General features: G+C 44.6%; 1 protein-coding gene across 3 annotated transcripts in view; it reads left to right on the top strand.

The window, feature by feature from the left end:
• The first annotated feature begins 834 nt into the window (after nt 1-834).
• Strump (WASH complex subunit strump) overlaps nt 835-16,937 on the top strand; it is a 33,384-nt gene continuing 17,281 nt past the window's right edge. Inside the window, exons 1-14 of one of the 3 annotated variants that reach the window (XM_077640916.1) lie at nt 835-898; nt 2,078-2,315; nt 3,052-3,158; nt 4,142-4,226; nt 5,495-5,595; nt 6,912-7,104; nt 8,518-8,670; nt 9,229-9,342; nt 11,025-11,202; nt 11,646-11,770; nt 12,883-13,012; nt 14,320-14,432; nt 14,733-14,899; nt 15,652-15,727. In XM_077640916.1, the coding sequence (XP_077497042.1) occupies nt 2,094-2,315; nt 3,052-3,158; nt 4,142-4,226; nt 5,495-5,595; nt 6,912-7,104; nt 8,518-8,670; nt 9,229-9,342; nt 11,025-11,202; nt 11,646-11,770; nt 12,883-13,012; nt 14,320-14,432; nt 14,733-14,899; nt 15,652-15,727 (1,764 nt within the window). In that variant the 5' untranslated portion in view covers nt 835-898; nt 2,078-2,093. Of the gene's footprint in view, nt 899-1,029; nt 1,262-2,077; nt 2,316-3,051; nt 3,159-4,141; nt 4,227-5,494; nt 5,596-6,911; nt 7,105-8,517; nt 8,671-9,228; nt 9,343-11,024; nt 11,203-11,633; nt 11,771-12,882; nt 13,013-14,319; nt 14,433-14,732; nt 14,900-15,651; nt 15,728-16,937 lie in introns of those variants that run through there. The other 2 variants (XM_077640914.1, XM_077640915.1) reach the window with 2 other exon arrangements.

Below are 16,937 nucleotides of genomic sequence, written 5' to 3'. Positions count from 1 at the left end.
ATGCCTCGGACGGCCCGGGGATGACGGTGGAGCTCACGTACGCAGCTATCCTCAACCTCATTAAAGGCAGAAGGCGCAAATACCCCCAGCCACACCCTCAGCTAACACAATACGAGGCGACATGCTGGAGCAGACTCCAAACAGGGACCTTCTACAACCTTCATGTCCTACATAAGATGTATCCAGAGCAGTATAGGGATACATGTCCGTGGTGCGGGGCAACCCCCCCCCCCCCCCCCCCCGTTATATCATATCACATGGGAATGTATACACACAATGTAGCGTTCCGAAATAATAAAGACCTAAATGCGGAGCAATGGGAGGACCGGCTAACCAGCAGCCAGCTTAAGGTCCAAAGGGACCTAGTGAGCCACGCATGCCGGATGGCCAGGGACAGTGGTGCCTTGGACTAGGGGCGCCAACCACGCTCAGCCTGGAAGACATCGGCAGTCTCCGGGCACGCAACCAAACCTCTCAATTGGAACAATAAAGTTTACTCTCTCTCTCTCTCTCTCCACCCAAAAAACGAATTATATTTATCACACGGTATAGAGCTATGGCACACTGACGTCTCAGCGCTTCGCCTCCATCGAAACGCGGCTGCCGAACCTTTGTTTAATTTCGAAAAACTGTTTTTAAGCCTCATTGTCTCAATAATTGCTGAATTGTGCATTAATCTAATAGTCAAAAACAATAAATCTTTAAAGAATACGAACACAGTAATGCGGTTTCAATCGTTTCAGTCTCATAGATTAAATTTGAACGAAAGACTGCGTCACCTATGCAATTTTACAAAAACGAATCGGTTGTGCCAGTGATGGTAAAAGAGTGGATAAATGAATAGACGAGAGTAGAGCAAGAGCTCTGGATATAATGCAATGGATGTGATCGCATAGTGGTGCGTGTGTTCTGAGCATTTGATTCTTGATTCATGCGCAGTTTTGATTTACCATCAGAACATATTTTTTGGCTTTCGACTTTCGCAGCATGGTTTATTCATCCGAGATCCTCGCATGAGGGGGCAAGTTTGCGTTCACTCCGATGCCTGTTGCGGTCCGCGTGTGAGCTCAGCGACGGCGTTGACGGCGTCGTCTAAACCAGAATAAAAATTCGCCGCTGGAATTTTGTGTGCAAAGCAGTCTCGTCACCGTATGCGTCGCGACATCTTACTTTAGCTTTCCCTCTTAAATCGCTAAAACTTTGCCGGTGGCGTGGCGGTAAGTTCGGAAGGGGGCGGAGTGTTTTGGCTTCTCGTCATCGGGTGAGAGTTTTAGCTCTCTTTTCACAAAGCGTCACGCTCATTTCGCGCGGTGATGCTGAAAGTGTGATAAATGAATTTTTAACATCAGCGACTGATGCGTGTCGAGTGCATGATACAAGCCGTTGTGTCGTAGATTGGCCGATGTTATGCTAACGATCTACGAAGTTGCGCGCGTAGTTTCACTTATAGACCGACTTAACCGCGGTTAAGTTTGCCTCAGTTAATATTAACCACAGTTGTGCGTTGTTACATGCTGCTTACCACCGGTAGAAGGCTGTAAAGCGCACATTAACGTATTTGTTCAGTTACTGCGTGCCGACTGTAGCTTTGAAAGCACCGACGTTAAAAGGTGCAATGAAAGGCTTGTAGACAGAAGAGCTCCCGAAATTTCGCTGCTGCAGAGCTTGGATGACTGGGAAAGTCATGGTCACATTAAGGAAACTAGTAGACAGCTAGAATGAGCCACATCTCGGAGAGCCAAACAGGGCTTCTCCTGTCTTATCTCGCGCTAAATGTAACAAATTGCCTGAAGTAATTGGGATACCTTATGTACGCAGCGCCATTCAAGATTGCCACATAAATTAAGAGCATTTCTGAACAGCATTAGTGGCATGTTGGCACACGGACTACACTCTAAGGCATCATCAGACGTGCTTGCAATAAAGCTGCACCCACCTTTTCTGCTCGCCTGTTTCCAGCTGAGAAAAAAGCTGGCAAATCTTGAAGTTGCTCCCTCCCAAAAAGAAAGCTTCTCTAGTCATTAGCACATCAGCGAGATGTTCGTGTCGTTTACTGACAGTATGTGTGAATGTGCAGCTGACTGACTGGTGCCATGGATTTCCTGGCCGAGAACAATGCTTGTGGCCAGACAATATTGAACCTCGTCTCAAGGGGCAACGCCATCATCGCCGAGCTTCTGCGGCTGTCGGATGTGGTGCCATCCATTTTCAAGCTGGACAACCGCAAGGATGTGTCCGAGTACGGCGAAATCCTCCTCGACTACAGCTACTTCAAGGCCATCGAGCAGTTTGAGAACAAGATTGAAGCGAATGATGTAAGAATGGGCTGGCCTACAATTTTAAGGACATACAGGGTTGCTTGAGTTAAATGTCATAGTGTAGAGAAGGATTGAGGTGCAGGACTTTGAAGCGTTTAGTTTGTTGTTTATTTCGTCATCAGTGCTACAGCATCCCTCATAGCCAATGTGTCGCTTCAATTTGTTAAACCCAACAGTTTACAAGTTATTGTCATAATTAGGGTGCATATTTGACTTGACATGAGGTGGTTACAAAACAGATAAAAAAAGCTTTCCAAACAAATGAGAGGGAGCTGATTATTAACACGTCTTTATATTTGTAGGAGTGCGAAAACTTCGGTTCTGTGACAAATACCTGTTTGTGATCTCTTTCTGCCTGTTTTCTGTATTGTTATGCCTTGTAACTGCAGATCTTGCTAGTAAAAATTATTTGCCTTCTACTCACCCAAGGCTCACTGAAGGCTACAGCCATCGCAGAAAGCTTCTAGACTAATGAGGGCCTTTGACATTGATGATCACCGCAGTATTATGACTGTTTTGCGATGTTGTACTTACCAGTTACTGTCACTTTTTGTCACTAAGCATGGGCCAAGTCATAACGGCTAGCTAAAGTAAAAAACAATGCTAGTGACAAAACAGCATTGTCATAAGACCATGGTCTGTTATGTTTTATTGGAAAATGCAGCCTGCTTCAATTTCAAGCCCTCTTTTTCTGGACTTGTATGGATGGATTTTTTTTTTTTCACACTTGCAGCAGCTGCAAGACCGGGACGAAGAGCTGCGGGAGAATTACATTGACATCCTGACAAGATTCTACCTTGCATTTGAGAGTATCCACAAGTACACCATTGATCTAAACCGGTGAGTTTTGTCAAGATAGTTCAAAGTGAATGAGCCTGAAGTGGTTTCTCTTTGAACCACGCTTTGCCGTTTTATTTGAAGAACAAGTGTGATATGATAATGCATGCACATCATGCGTTGTTATTATTACTTACAGCTGTATTTGTTACGAAACAAATGTACGGGCTGCTTGACTTATGCGTTTTACATGTCTTTCTAAATCTCTGATGTGTAACTGTGCCCTGGCATCTCAGAAATTCTTCCTCGAGGACCGATTTTAACTAGAAGGGTCATCTATGTGACCCCACATGAAGTGTATGGTGATACACATCAAGAGCATGGTCTTAATGTGAGGTTAGAAGCTGTATGCGCATGTTTCCTAGTGAGCCATATTATTTCAGGACACGTTTCACTTCACCATTTCACTTTCACTGGCTGATTCTTACGGTTATACCCATTCAACCTCTGCACCTCATTCTAGTCTTGGCTTTCATTGAATGAATGTTAGTGGGGGCATATAGCTCGATAAATCACTGCACCTCCACTCTACAAATAGAAGAGGAACTTTTTGAGATGGTTTCGTAGAAAAAAAATTGGCCGCAGAGACCACTTTGCCTCACCATCTCAAGGTGTCGCAGATCCAGAATGTATACTAAAGTGTTCAGAGTTGCTGTATATTAAGTGCGTTGCTTGTATGATGTTTTTTTAGATATACTCCTCTGGTTTTAGTGGGTAGGTCATTTTATTAGATGCCATTATTGTTTTTTTTTTTTTGAAGCTTGGAAAAAATCCACCTCCTTGTCTCTTTTGTCTGTGTGAAGTTATTTGTGCCAAGGTGGATTTTTTCCAAGCTTCAAAAAAAAATGCTAAACCAACTAGCCCGGCAACATGCCTTACTGACCATTATTGTAGCTTGGAAGATTTGTAATACCGGAATATTCTGCCACCAAAGAATTTTTTGTTGCGTCGAAATCTGTAATGTGGAATCTTCCCCTAATGTACAGGTTCCTCGAAGACTTGGATGAAGGCATCTACATCCAACAGTCCTTGGAGTCCGTGCTTGTGAATGATGATGGCAAGCAGCTTATGGTGAGTTAATGCTCAGCATGACCTACTGTGGAACATAAAAGCTTGCACAAATGCTGGCTTTCTATTAACATTTTGTTGATTTGAATCAGCTTGCTTCAGTGCTTTATTTTTTTTTTCGTCAAGCTCTGCATTTCTTCTTTGTATATTTTTACTCACATTTTTGCATGACTTTGAGCAGCAGTTATTTGAACATATGTGCCTTAAACCATAAGTATGAAAGCAACTACACAAACAGCTTCACTACATTCCCAGATTTGATTCATGAATGCATAGAGAGAACCCTTATTAATACTTGACAGCGCAAAAAAACGAGGACAAAAGCGAACGAGGAGACACAACACAAGACACAACACACTGCGCTTGTGTTGTGTCTCCTCGTTCGCTTTTGTCCTCGTTTTTTTGCGCTGTCAAGTATGAATCTACACCAACTAGCCCAAGTTTCTGTTCTTATTAACCCTTATTAATTGCATTTCGGCATGCATTTTTTGTGCGCCAGTATACAGTATGGTTCTGTTAAAGATTAATATACTTAGTGCAAGTGATACCAGATTGAATTAGCTTTTTCACCGTTTTTACTTTTGTGGTCTCTGTGTGTGTGAAACAGAACAGCTCTTGCAAATACTACCGTGCTGATGCAGATTTAACCATGCTTCTCCATTTTTTTTTAACCAGATAATGAACTCTCAAGCTATGATGGAGGATACTTACTAAGATAAAGCCGCCTGGGTGGCTCAGTGGTTAGGGCGCTCGGCTGCTGGCCTGAAAGACGCGGGTTCGATCCCGGCCGCGGGGGTCGAATTTCGATGGAGGCGAAATTCTAGAGGCCCATGTACCATGCGATGTCAGTGCATGTTAAAGAACCCTAGGTGGTCGAAATTTTCGGAGCCCTTCACTACGGCGTCCCTCATAGCCTGAGTCGCTTTGGGACAATAAACCTCTGTAAACCAAACCAACCACTTACAGAGATCATGGGGCATTGTAGTTGGGATGCGCTCAGATATGAGATAATGCATACATCCTTTCACGCAGTTTCCTTTCAGTATTATATGCCAGTTTGGTACTTGATGCCTAAAAGCAGGCGGAGTGCAAACCGATCATTTGCGAGATTTCAGCCGTTTTAATACACGAAAATGAAATGAAAATTTTATTGCTTTTTTTTTATGGGGGAGAGTTTATATCAGGTGTGCAATGACTGGACTGCTTGATTGCCCTGTGGTTTGTTGCAGGGTAACATATCAAATGCTGTGGTTATGCTTTTATCATCGCAGTGTGAGGCCCTCTTCCTGTGTGGCGTCATACTTCTCGTCGTGGACCAGAAGATTGAAGGCATTGTTCGAGAACGCATGCTGGTTGCCTATTACCGCTACAGGTTAGCTGGGATCATGTGACATGTCTCTTAGGGATGAATCTGTGAAATGTCTGCAGCTCTGGGCTGTTTATTTAAAATTCCTTTTATTATGCATCCTGTACTTGAAAGGGATGTAGGACACTTTGCCTGTAGAGTGGACTGTCATTAATTCAAACTCGCTTAATTTTAATGGCAGGTTTATTCCAACTGGCGTTCTGGTCACGTTAACGTCAGGTTTATTAAAGGAGTGTAGATACCTAATTTTAGTCGCATATTTTTTTTTTGTAATATGCATGAGACGTCAGTATGCATGTATCACCATGTGGTAATTGCCTGTGACTGCCAAGCAATTTATAAATGAATTTATTGCATCATGCTGTTTCAGTTTCAACAACTTACTATGGCTGTGACGTCAAAAGTGGGTTTAGGTCGTATGAAGGTTAAAAAAGCTGCAGTGTAATTGCTGATACAACATTTGTTCTCATTCCAGCTCTTGAGGCAGGCTGGCTTAGGTGTTGTAATGAATTAAAGCGACATATCAGTAAATGCATTGCAGATTTTCTATATTCGGCATGTGGCCTAAACCCACGTTTGGTGTTATAGCCATCATTCGTTTGATGAAACTGTAACTGAAACAGCATCAGAAAAGAAATTCAGTTATAAATTTAATGGTCATAGGGGAATACCATAGGCAGGACTATGTATACAGCTATGTATGCGGCCGCCACGGTGGCTCAGGGGTTATGGCGCTCAGCTGTTGACCCGAAAGGCGCGGGTTCGATTCCGGCCACTGCAGTCGGAATTTCGATGGAGGCGAAATTCTAGAGGCCCGTGTACTGTGCGATGTCAGTGCACGTTAAAGAACCCCAGGTGGTCGAACTTTCCGGAGCCCTTCACTACGGCGTCTCTCATAGCCTGAGTCGCTTTGGGACGTTAAACCCCCATAAATCATAATGTCTTATGTAACATTACAAAGAAAAAAATATGCAAACAAAAATTTGGTGTCCATTTAGTCCCCTAAAAAGGTTCCGATTAGTTCAAATTCTGTATAACTATAATAAATTTTTGGTCCGCTTTGAGTTTGAACTGTTGAGGGTCGAGTGTATAACATCAGGACGAAAGCTTTGAAGCCTGCCGCTTGCTGTTAGCATTTTTGATGCATGTAATCAGTGTTATTGCGACAATGACATGCAAGAAATTGTAAACTGACGTCTTCAGCACAGTTGGCTCTTTCGTAATTTTGATGGCTTTCACCGTGATGAAAGTTACTCGAACGTGGGCGGTGGGTCATGACTTGCGTCGTTGGCGTTTGTTACATATTTCACTGATGAATGCAGTGCACAAAGGTCAAGTGACGAGTCCAACTTTGACGACGTCTGCAAGCTCCTGCGGAGCACTGGGTTCTCGTCTGCGCCTGGTGCCAAGCGCCCTGCCAACTACCCGGAAGAGTATTTCCGACGGGTAACCCTGAACGAAACCTATATCAGCATGGTGCTGGGTCGGCTCAGGTCGGATGACGTCTACAACCAGGTTTCTACACTTTACTCTGCTTTTCCAGTTCGCTTAGATGCAAACACTTGCACACAAAGACATCAAAGGCTGGGAGAGGGGGTTATGTTCAGGACTGTATAGTAGTGCAGAACATTACAGAGGTGAGTGGCTGTGACAAATGTCTCATGAAAAACACTTGGGGGCCTTCCTAACCACATTCTTAACAAAGGAAATGTAATAGCATTTAGGTTGCCTGCTGCGGTGTCTACAATGAGTGTCTAATGTTCTTGTGATTTTGCTGCTATAACTCCAGTTGGAACCAGTTCCACTGCCCTTATATGGCATGCATGAATCATTGCCTTCTATAATGTTCCAGTACCTTCCATTGGATTTTCATATTGCCACAGTTTTAGCCATTTACTGGTGCTGCCATGCGGTGGGACAGCACCCGCTGGTCTTCTTTGTCTTCCCCCGGCTCGTGCGTTCGTTCGCTGAGTGTGTCTGCCTGGCTAGTGCTGGTGTGCCCTTCTGCCCTTTCTGCCGGCTTTCGGTGACAATATGGATTATATTAATCTTACCCACTAATCCACCTTAATCCATCCACTAATCCCCTCTTAACCACCTTAATTTTCTGGGGTGGGCCTATTTCCAAAATTTTAGTGTCCTTTGGAATTTCCGGGGGGTGGGCCAACCTCAAATTTTTGGGGTCATCAGATTTGCAACTTTGGCGGTGCGCTACGATATTGGTCCACTGGTGGTCATGTGGTGTTGATGATGTCACGACCCTCTCATTTGCTTTCATAGACCGCTGGGAGTCCTCATGACACTCCTGGCGCTGTGATGGAGCAGTTAATTGTTGCGCCATTGCCCAGAAGGTGGCTGTTTCAAACACAGCCACTGGTGCGGCTTGTGATACGCAGGTTGATCTTGCTGAGCTCCCGTAAGTCTCATGTGCAGCACCACGGTGGTTAGGTGGCAACTGCATTGAACATGACCAACATGGGAGGTTGCCACCTCCCATGTTGGACATGTTGCGATGACATCACAAGGTCACGTGACCTCTCTCAGCCAATCTGGGAATTTCTTGGGAAATTTCATATTTCACGTGCTCTCTGATTGGTCATGAGGTCACATGGCTCTTATGACGTAACCAGGGAATTGACCAATCAGATAAATTCATTGTGGAGAAGCTGGAAATTTTTTGCGGGACGACAGCCTAAATGCTTTTGCACTAAAAATTAATGGCAATGGTACACTACGGAGCACGGCAGTGAAATGGGTAATAGTAGAACAGCAGCTGCATTTGCACACAGAACACCACAACGAGACATTCGTCTGCAAGTGCCGTTTGTTGTGCTGGTCTCTGAGAAAGAAGAGTGCTGACAACTCTGCCAGTGTGTTTGTCCAGTTGAACTACAGCGACTTCGGATTCCGTCTTCCCTGCTGTGACAGATTGCGGCATACCCGCTCCCCGAGCACCGCAGCATGGCACTGGCAACGCAAGCAGCCATGCTCTACGTGGTGCTTTACTTTGCCCCCGAGATCTTGCACAACCAGCAGGCCAAGATGCGAGAGATTGTCGACAAGTACTTCCCCGACAACTGGGTGAGTCTCTCCGTATTCTGTTCATTATTCAGTGCACTGTGCCGCACAGGCAGTGTTGCTTCCTTGTTACTGCTCTTGCACTTTGTCTCAGTTTAACTTTTCAAACGAGAAGGACTGGGGTTTTTTTCTCACTACACACAGCTCAGCGAAACCCATATTTGGGTTAAGGCAGTTACTTGCAGATCTATTCTTCACACCTTCTTCGGCACCTTTAATGCCACTTGTCTTCCTCATTCGTATGCATAGGAGCTGCGTGGCAATTATTCCATCCCCATTTTTCACTCTGAGTGTTTGTGCTGAATTAAATTCCAGGGGACTGTTCCTAAGCTGCACTTCACTCCTTCATTACAATTAAAAGCCGCTAGTAGTTCGTTGTGTTCTTCTGTCTGTATCAGGGACTGTTGCCTTTTTTTGCTTATTTAGCAATCACCTCATCTTTACTTTTCATATGAATTTTTGGTGCTACTGATGCTTGTCGCTATTATCTTTGATGTACGTTGATAGAGTGTAGACTGTCTTGTAATAAACTGTGTGCGCAACCTGCCAATTATCATGCAGGTGATAAGCATCTACATGGGCATGACTGTGAATTTGGTGGATGCCTGGGAGCCGTATAAGGCCGCTCGACAGGCCCTGCTCAACACCCTGGACACTGCCAATGTTCGGGACCAGGTATGCAACGTGGAGATGCAGCCAGTGTTTTTACTTGTTTTTATTTTGTTTTGATTTTAAGGATGAAGTGCTGTGAGGCAGCACTTTTCAGATTTTCAGGAAATGAAATTTAATAAATTAAAGGAGATTGTGTGGCAAAACTCCAAATTCATCCATCTCAGGAACACCATGCTCCATCATTGGAGCCAGTGCAGCTATCACTGCTGCCACTGCCCCTGCAAGATGAAATAAAGTTTGAGACTTTTTTTTTATTAGCTAGATGAAATCACAGAGTCAAGGAAAAAAAAAAGTATTTTTTGGCTCGTTCTTGTACCTGAAAAGGGAGCACATAGTCAGCAAGGAGTGTGAAATTTTTTGTAAAATGGAAGAGGTCATTGATGTGCCCAGCAAATATTTTTTTTTTTTTTTTACAGAATGGCACTACTTTTTTTTTTCCCCCCTTTTGCAATATTGTTTCCGAGAAGTGGTGCTATGCGTTACTCTCAGTTACAGGGGCACTCGGTGCCTGTTGCTTTCCTTGTGAAAGTCACCGAACCGTCTATTAGTTGCATCCATCACCGTGTATGCCAGTAATAATGATGACCTGCATGGTGTTCATGCTCTTAAGGATTTCCTTTGCCTTTGCGTCAGAGTGGTGAAGTTTGTGGGACCCCCATCACACCCGTATAGTATTTTTTATTGCACCTTTCCTCTGGTTATTTTTCTGAAAATGTGGGATGCCTCAAGTTTACTATGAACAATGAAGTTCATTAAAAAGTAACTTCTCACTAGCTCGCGTTTGTGGAAATTTTCTCGTAAAATCAAGGAACATCTAAAATCGGTTCAACAAATGTAGGTTTTAGACCAGTTGGTTCGACATACCTGTGGGGAAAAAACTGCAACTTCAAACAGGGCAAAGACGAGAACTGCACAGGACAAGCGGTAGCAGGTACCACTCGTCCTGTGCAGTTCTCGTCTTTGTCCTGTTTGTAGTCGCGTTTTTTTTTTTCCCACAAGTCTGAAATCAGGTTTTGCACAAACTTGTTTCACACTTTTGAGGCTCAAGCTTTTGAAGTTGGGCAAGAAACAGGCCGTACAGTAGGCAGCATATTAGTAAGGAGAAAAATAGCTTTTTAGGAAGCGTGCTATGAATTCCTTGGAAGTGATGCTAATCAGATAATGCCATATGCTCAGCGTGGCTTTTCCTAATGCGTGTGCAACAAAGGCACAGTGAGCCACAGTCTGGTGAGGCTCGCATTTTGTCATGACTTTACAGGAGAGCGAGGACAACTCACTATTCAAGCTTAACACAGAATGGTCAGGAGCCATTGGAAAGCACAGCGGCTATTCACCTTGATTGCTGCGGAATTTTATTTTTGATGCTTGTACACAGCAGCATTGAAAGTCATGTTGTGCAAGGCCTCACTTTCTTTTTTTGCAGTCAGCTGTTTAGCCAGGCAGGATTTAGTGGTCTTTTGCATGAAATGACACCAATCACATTGCAAGGTCACATGATCCTTTATCATCAGTCTCATGAGCTGGGTCGCGCGGCAGTTGTCAATAATATGTCATGTCACTTAATAAACCTCTTGCGCTTCATGGCCTCCTTAATAGCCAGTGGGTGTGAAACTGGTCTGTCTCTCTTTTTAAGACGTCTCACTCCTCCCCTCAACCTTGTCTCGTCACTGTGCCTTTCCGGCCAGGCCCTCAAGTACCACAACCGCATCAACAAGCTCATTCCCAGGCTGCAGCAGCTGCTCAAGGAAGGTGCACTAGAGGAGGAATTTGTGCTCGACAATGTGCCCAAGCTGCTCAACACGGTGCGCGAGTGCAACGTCACCCTTCGCTGGATGCTGCTGCACACTGTCAACCTGTCGCAGGGTGAGAGGCCCTGGCAACATCATAGTGGATGATGTGCGAGGTGCAGTTCTTCTTTCACTGATGAAAGCCCTAGAATACAGTCACAGAGTCATAATTTTGTGCTAATTCAGTTGGGAAGGCATATTTTAGAAACAGATCACTTTGCTCGCACTATTCGGGTTTGTGCTCTCTGCTTGCACCTCTTATCGGTCATCACCAAAGCATGGCTATATTCTTTGCAAAAAGGGCTTTTGTTTATACCTTTATAATGAAAGTCAGATGTATAACAATAGAAAATTAATCAAATTCCATTTTGGCATAATGAAGTTTTACTGCTTTCTCAACGCACCTGAAAAGGATAAAGCAAAAATTTCTTCACTGCAAGAGAGTCTGTTGTTAGTCAGAGCTGGTGTTCACCCCTCATCTTATTGCATTGTGGAACACTGCTTCAGGCTTCACTGCAGGCGGGGAGTTGAACAAGAGGTGTCGGCAGCTGAGGGACCAGGTGCACCAGGACAGCAAGTACCAGCCGCTCACTGTGTTCCAGCTGCTGCTGCACGCCGCCCAGTTTGAGCTGAAACTCAAGGAGGTCTGTATCAGAGGCCCAAGTTGTGTGGCAGTCACCATCTGCCTCAGTGCACCAATGGTTGTGGCATTGTGCTGAAAAATAATACAGTTAAAAGGAATGTGTACAATGACCTTTTGCATTTAACTGTCATTTCAAAGCTGGATCTTGATGTGGAACCTAATGGTGGTAGTATAGGCATGTGTGATATGCATTGTGTAAGTTCACCTTGATACGTTGCTGCCATCTGCACCTCATCTACTGATGGTGGGAACATAAAAATGGCAGGCACCTGTCTACTGATTCTGATCAGCGCAACTGGCAGCAATTTCAAAATGATTGGAGCAACAAGGTTGGAAAACACCTTTTACTCATGCCCTGGTGGCTCTGGCTGTGGAGTCCTGCTGACTCGCCTCCTTCTTCAGCCGCTAAGTGAAGGGCCGACAAAAAAAGTTCAATGGGCATTCTTTTCACAAACGCAGATGCGGCAAACATGCATGGCATGGGAAACTTCACTGTTGTGTAGGTGAAAGTCTGCATCATGTATTCTATTGTCTGAGAGCCAAATGGTGTGATCCTTGCTAGGCATAGTACTTATGCGTCATAATCACTTCTCGTATGCCCTGGAGAGTTTTGTCCCCCATAGTGCGTCTTTGTTCATTAATATTTTGGGCTGAGTAGATATGAGAATACTGCTTGAATGCTTTTGAGCTGTGTTGTGTAATCCATCTGAATACTGTCAAGTCTTTCAGTGCCAGTTTTGCTCACAGTGTGACTTGTCTGTTGTACTACTTACAATGTAATATGGTTAAAATTTAAATCCCTGATTAATGCTGTTTGCCTCTCTCAAGCTCGGTGATTTGTAGGCCAGGCAGTCATTTGTATTTATATAACGGCTTTCAGTGTTAGCTTCGATACAAGAATTAGCATTCCAGAAATTGAAAAACGCTAGTATATAATAGTGGAAAGGCTGCCGCAATTCATTTTGAACTATTCGGTATGTGTAGTATGTACATCATTGCATCGAACTAGTACATTTCCTCTTGCCCCGAAATGCAGAGGCATTTATGACCTGTGGGTTGCATCATATCCACTCACTATCCCCAGATGAGGTGTCGTGTGACTGCTTTGTGCAGCTGTTCCAGCACTTGCTGTCCGTGAAACACGAGAAGTGGAACACCCTCAAGAAGGAGAGCACGGAGCACCTGCAGGAGTTGTCCGAGGTCTACTCAGGCACCAAGCCGCTGACTCGCGTTGAGAAGAATGGTGGGCCTTGCAATTTGTTTCTTGATGAGATCTGTTCATCATGTTGGTGGTGCTCGTTGCGTGAGCGTTTGACATATCAGCGTGAACAAAATGTAAGTGTACAGCTGCCCACAGAAGTTTCAGAACATAGAAGCCATGGAGTAGCTTGATTGCTTGGAAGTCTGAGGATGCAGTCCATTAGTGAAGCGTGTGCCCTGCATGCTCAACATCAGGCCAGACCTTCAGGCAGCAAGGAAATTCGGTTTTCTGCCTACTGTTCTCCGAGAACCTTTTTGGGAACCTGAGCTGGTTTGGATAAGGGTGGACAAAACACTAGTGGTTGGGCTGTCTGGTTGCACAGATTTTGAGGCACATTTTCTACTGCTTAGAAAACAGCATGACTGAAGCAAGTGCAAAAGAATGGACAGTGCAACATTTGGGTAAGGCTCAGCCAGCAGCCAAAGGGATTTTGGTTCACAGAAACTGGTTGGCTTGTTAACTGAGGTCATCAAACTGTTATTGCATGGCAAAAAAATTAAGGTTGTGACCCGGCGTAATTCTTGTGGCCTGAACTAAGGCACTCTGTTCTCTATTTTTGGTTTGCTTGGCCACCATGATTTGTTTTGTCGCCACATTTTTAGTGACCATCTGTCTTCCGAGACTAAGCTTTATTATTGCCCGCAACGGTGGCTCAGTGGTTATGGCACTCGGCTGCTGACCCGAAAGACACGGGTTCAATCCCGGCCGCGCGGAAATTTAGAGGCCCGTGTGCTGTGCGAAGTCAGTGCATGTTAAAGAGCCCCAGGTGGTCGAAATTCCTGGAGACCTTCACTCCACGGCGCCCCTCACAGCCTGAGTCGCCTTGGGACGTTAAATCCCCATAAACCAAACCTTGCTTTATTGGCAGCCAATGTCTGATCATTCTTCTTCTATTCACTCTTTTTGTTTTAATTTTAGTTTATTGCTGTTCTGCGGTATCTTGTTATCAGTGGCATGTTTGCAGTGTTAAGTGGTCTGAAAGTCAGTCATTCATGTGTAGACAGAACAGGGCAGTATGATTATTCTAGCCCAATTGGCTCTTGCATTATAAAAGAATTTCAACACACAACTGGAAACTTTTGTCATCACGGATGCCAGTAACGGGGTTACACAGAAAAAAGCATTCACGTTTAGAATTTGCAGACTAATGTGGAAATCCAAATGATGCAAAGGTTAGCAATACATAAGGATTCAGTACACGTGGCATAGCTTGCTGTGATAAGTTGCTGCTCTGTTATGCTTTCAGTAGTGTGAGACAATCTGGTGAGATTGGATTTTGCAATTCGCAGCCAACCTGCAGGCGTGGTTTTCGGAGATGAGCAAACAGATTGACTCCCTCAGCTATGAGGACACGACAGGGACTGGCCGCAAGATCGTCCAGCTCATACAGGCCTTGGAAGAGGTACTGGCTGCCAGTGTCCTGGCTTCCTAAATGCAACCCTGCGGCATCCCCTGCTACTCCACATAGCAATGACAAGAGGCTTTCATGAAACCTGCCGAAACGCACACGAATTAACCACTTCCTGTGGCATTGTTGGATTTCTCTTGCAGTCTGTGTAGCAGTTATTCACATTGGAGGGCTGGCTGAATCGGTTATCACTGTTACTTGACCGCCAAGAGCATGCGTTCTTGTTCGTCAGCTAGGCTTTCCCATCTTTTTTTATAGCTTGGTTGTGCAATGGAATGTCTTCATTCAACGCAGGTTGAGCAGTTCCACCAGCTGGAGAGCAATCTGCAGGTGAAGCAGTTCCTGACGGAGACACGGCAGTACCTGCACAGTATGCTGCGCATCATCAATGTCAAGGAGGAAGTGCTTGTCACGCTCGAAGTCATTGCCGACCTCTCCTATGCCTGGGAGATCATCGACAGGTGTTTTGCGCATTGCAGTCCCTCTTTTCATCAGCTTGCACATCTTATTTCTTGAGATCGTTGCAATGTCAAATTTTTACCAGGAATTTTAGAAATGTTCTCGCTCTCTGCTTGCTGAAAGAAACAGTTATGTGGTGCTCTGGGATCATTAGATGTGGGTGAACACCTCTGCTGATTACTACTGTAGGTGGCAATAACTGAGCTAAGACAGATTTCAGCACCATGTGATCCTAAGCACCCTGCACCCCTTGGCCACCCCCGGTTTTTTTTATGATAGTGTATCTAAACTTTGTTGTGGTGACTGTTACTAGCTAGCGAAATTCATCAATATCAAATCAGCATGGCTTGGCTGGCTGCTGTTTATGCATATTGTCATACTTTCCTGCTGACTTACTTGTTATTGTGACAGTTTAACGTGAATGTGCATTAAGTAACGACGAATGAACATTCAGGTATATTACCAGCAGTGAAAAGGAACATTGTGGACTTGGCGATTTGTGCGGTGTTGTGCTGTAGTCATGCTGTAAGCAAGGTACAATGTAGGATCGAATCAGTTAATATGAAATATGTGAGTATCTTCGTTTTCAGTATCGACACTGAGATTGGCTAAGGACACATGCTCTTAGAATTGTTTGCTGCACCTGTTATAATGCTGAAGTAATACTCATGACCCAGAAACTATTGCCAACTTGTTTCAAGGGATGCCTAGAAGCTGAGACAAAATCCTGACTATCTTGGGTTGCAAATTCCAGCTACACGCCGTTCATGCAGAAGGGAATCAAGAGTGACCCATCCATGGTCATCAAACTCCGAGCAACATTCCTCAAGGTGTGCCGCTGTTTGCACTTGAGTCTTGTCTCTTATGAAAAGAGTGTTTTAATGTCCTTGCAAACTATGGTTTGCAGTTCAGTGTTTCCACAAGTGATCACTTCTAATCGGTAGTCTTACAACTGTCGGCCCACACTTGATGAACTGCAGATAAGGGGGGACACAGCTTTTAAATCCTCCCAAAAATTGCCAAAAGAATTGATTTTTCGCTAATTGTTATATCTGCTTGTATGCCTCGTTTTTTTGTGCTGTCCCGAAATTTCATCACTGATATCGACCAGGAAGTGCTATAAAAATAGTGTTTTGTGAACCATGGTAGCTGTACTTTCCGGGGAAGTGGTCGAACTATGGGCGTTTTTTCTGTCCTAAAGTTTTCTGCCTACGTACTTGCTTTGCGAAGATTTCTTCTAGACTGTTTGGCTGTTTTAACCTCGTTTGTTTTGTTCCATTCCTAGGACCATAGCACAGGTCAAGACATTCTGACAGTTTGAGTTTTATATTTCTTGTACAGTATTGTGCGTTTTTATCGCTGACACTTTCAAAAATTTCCCCGCCTCAACCGCTGGCTCGTTTGCGGTGAAACTGCACACAGAGCTTGCGTATTATGGTAACTTTTGTATCGTAGCAAGTTTGACAATGGTACTTACTTAGTTGAGCCGTGCATGATGCGAAAACGTAATCGTCTACGTAGAGATCGGCAACCAAAACCCGCAGACAATGCTTTTTCGCTGAAAGGCGGCAGTGGCGCCATCTGTTTTGGGCAGTGGAAACCGTCACGATAAGGCCGCCGAGGCGAGCATTGCAAACAATATTCTTTAAAAGGTAAAGCCTCTATAAATCATTTGTTCTGATATTTTTCCGCTTAATTAGTTGAAAATTAGTCGAAAATGTTGTAAGCGCTTCAGTAGAAGCATACGAAACGACAGGAACGGCATATTCAAACGGCCCGCGCTCCTTGCAACGCTCTCCTCGACGGCCTTGTCGTGACGCTTTGCGCTACCACAAACAGATGGCGCCACTGCCGCCCTTCAGCGAAAAAGCGTCGTCTGCGGGTTTTGGTTGCCGATCTCTACGTAGACGATTATGTTTTCGCATCATGCACGGCTCAACTAAGTAAGTACCGTTGTCAAACTTCCTACGATACAAAAGTTACCATAATGCGCAAGCTCTGTGTGCAGTTTCACCGCAAATGAGCCAGCAGTTGAGGCGG

Source organism: Amblyomma americanum, chromosome 10 (genome assembly GCF_052857255.1).
Source record: "Amblyomma americanum isolate KBUSLIRL-KWMA chromosome 10, ASM5285725v1, whole genome shotgun sequence".
Taxonomy (NCBI): Eukaryota; Metazoa; Arthropoda; class Arachnida; order Ixodida; family Ixodidae; genus Amblyomma; species Amblyomma americanum.
The sequence above is the reverse complement of the archived record's forward strand: the minus strand, read 5'-3'. Positions and strand labels throughout refer to the sequence as shown.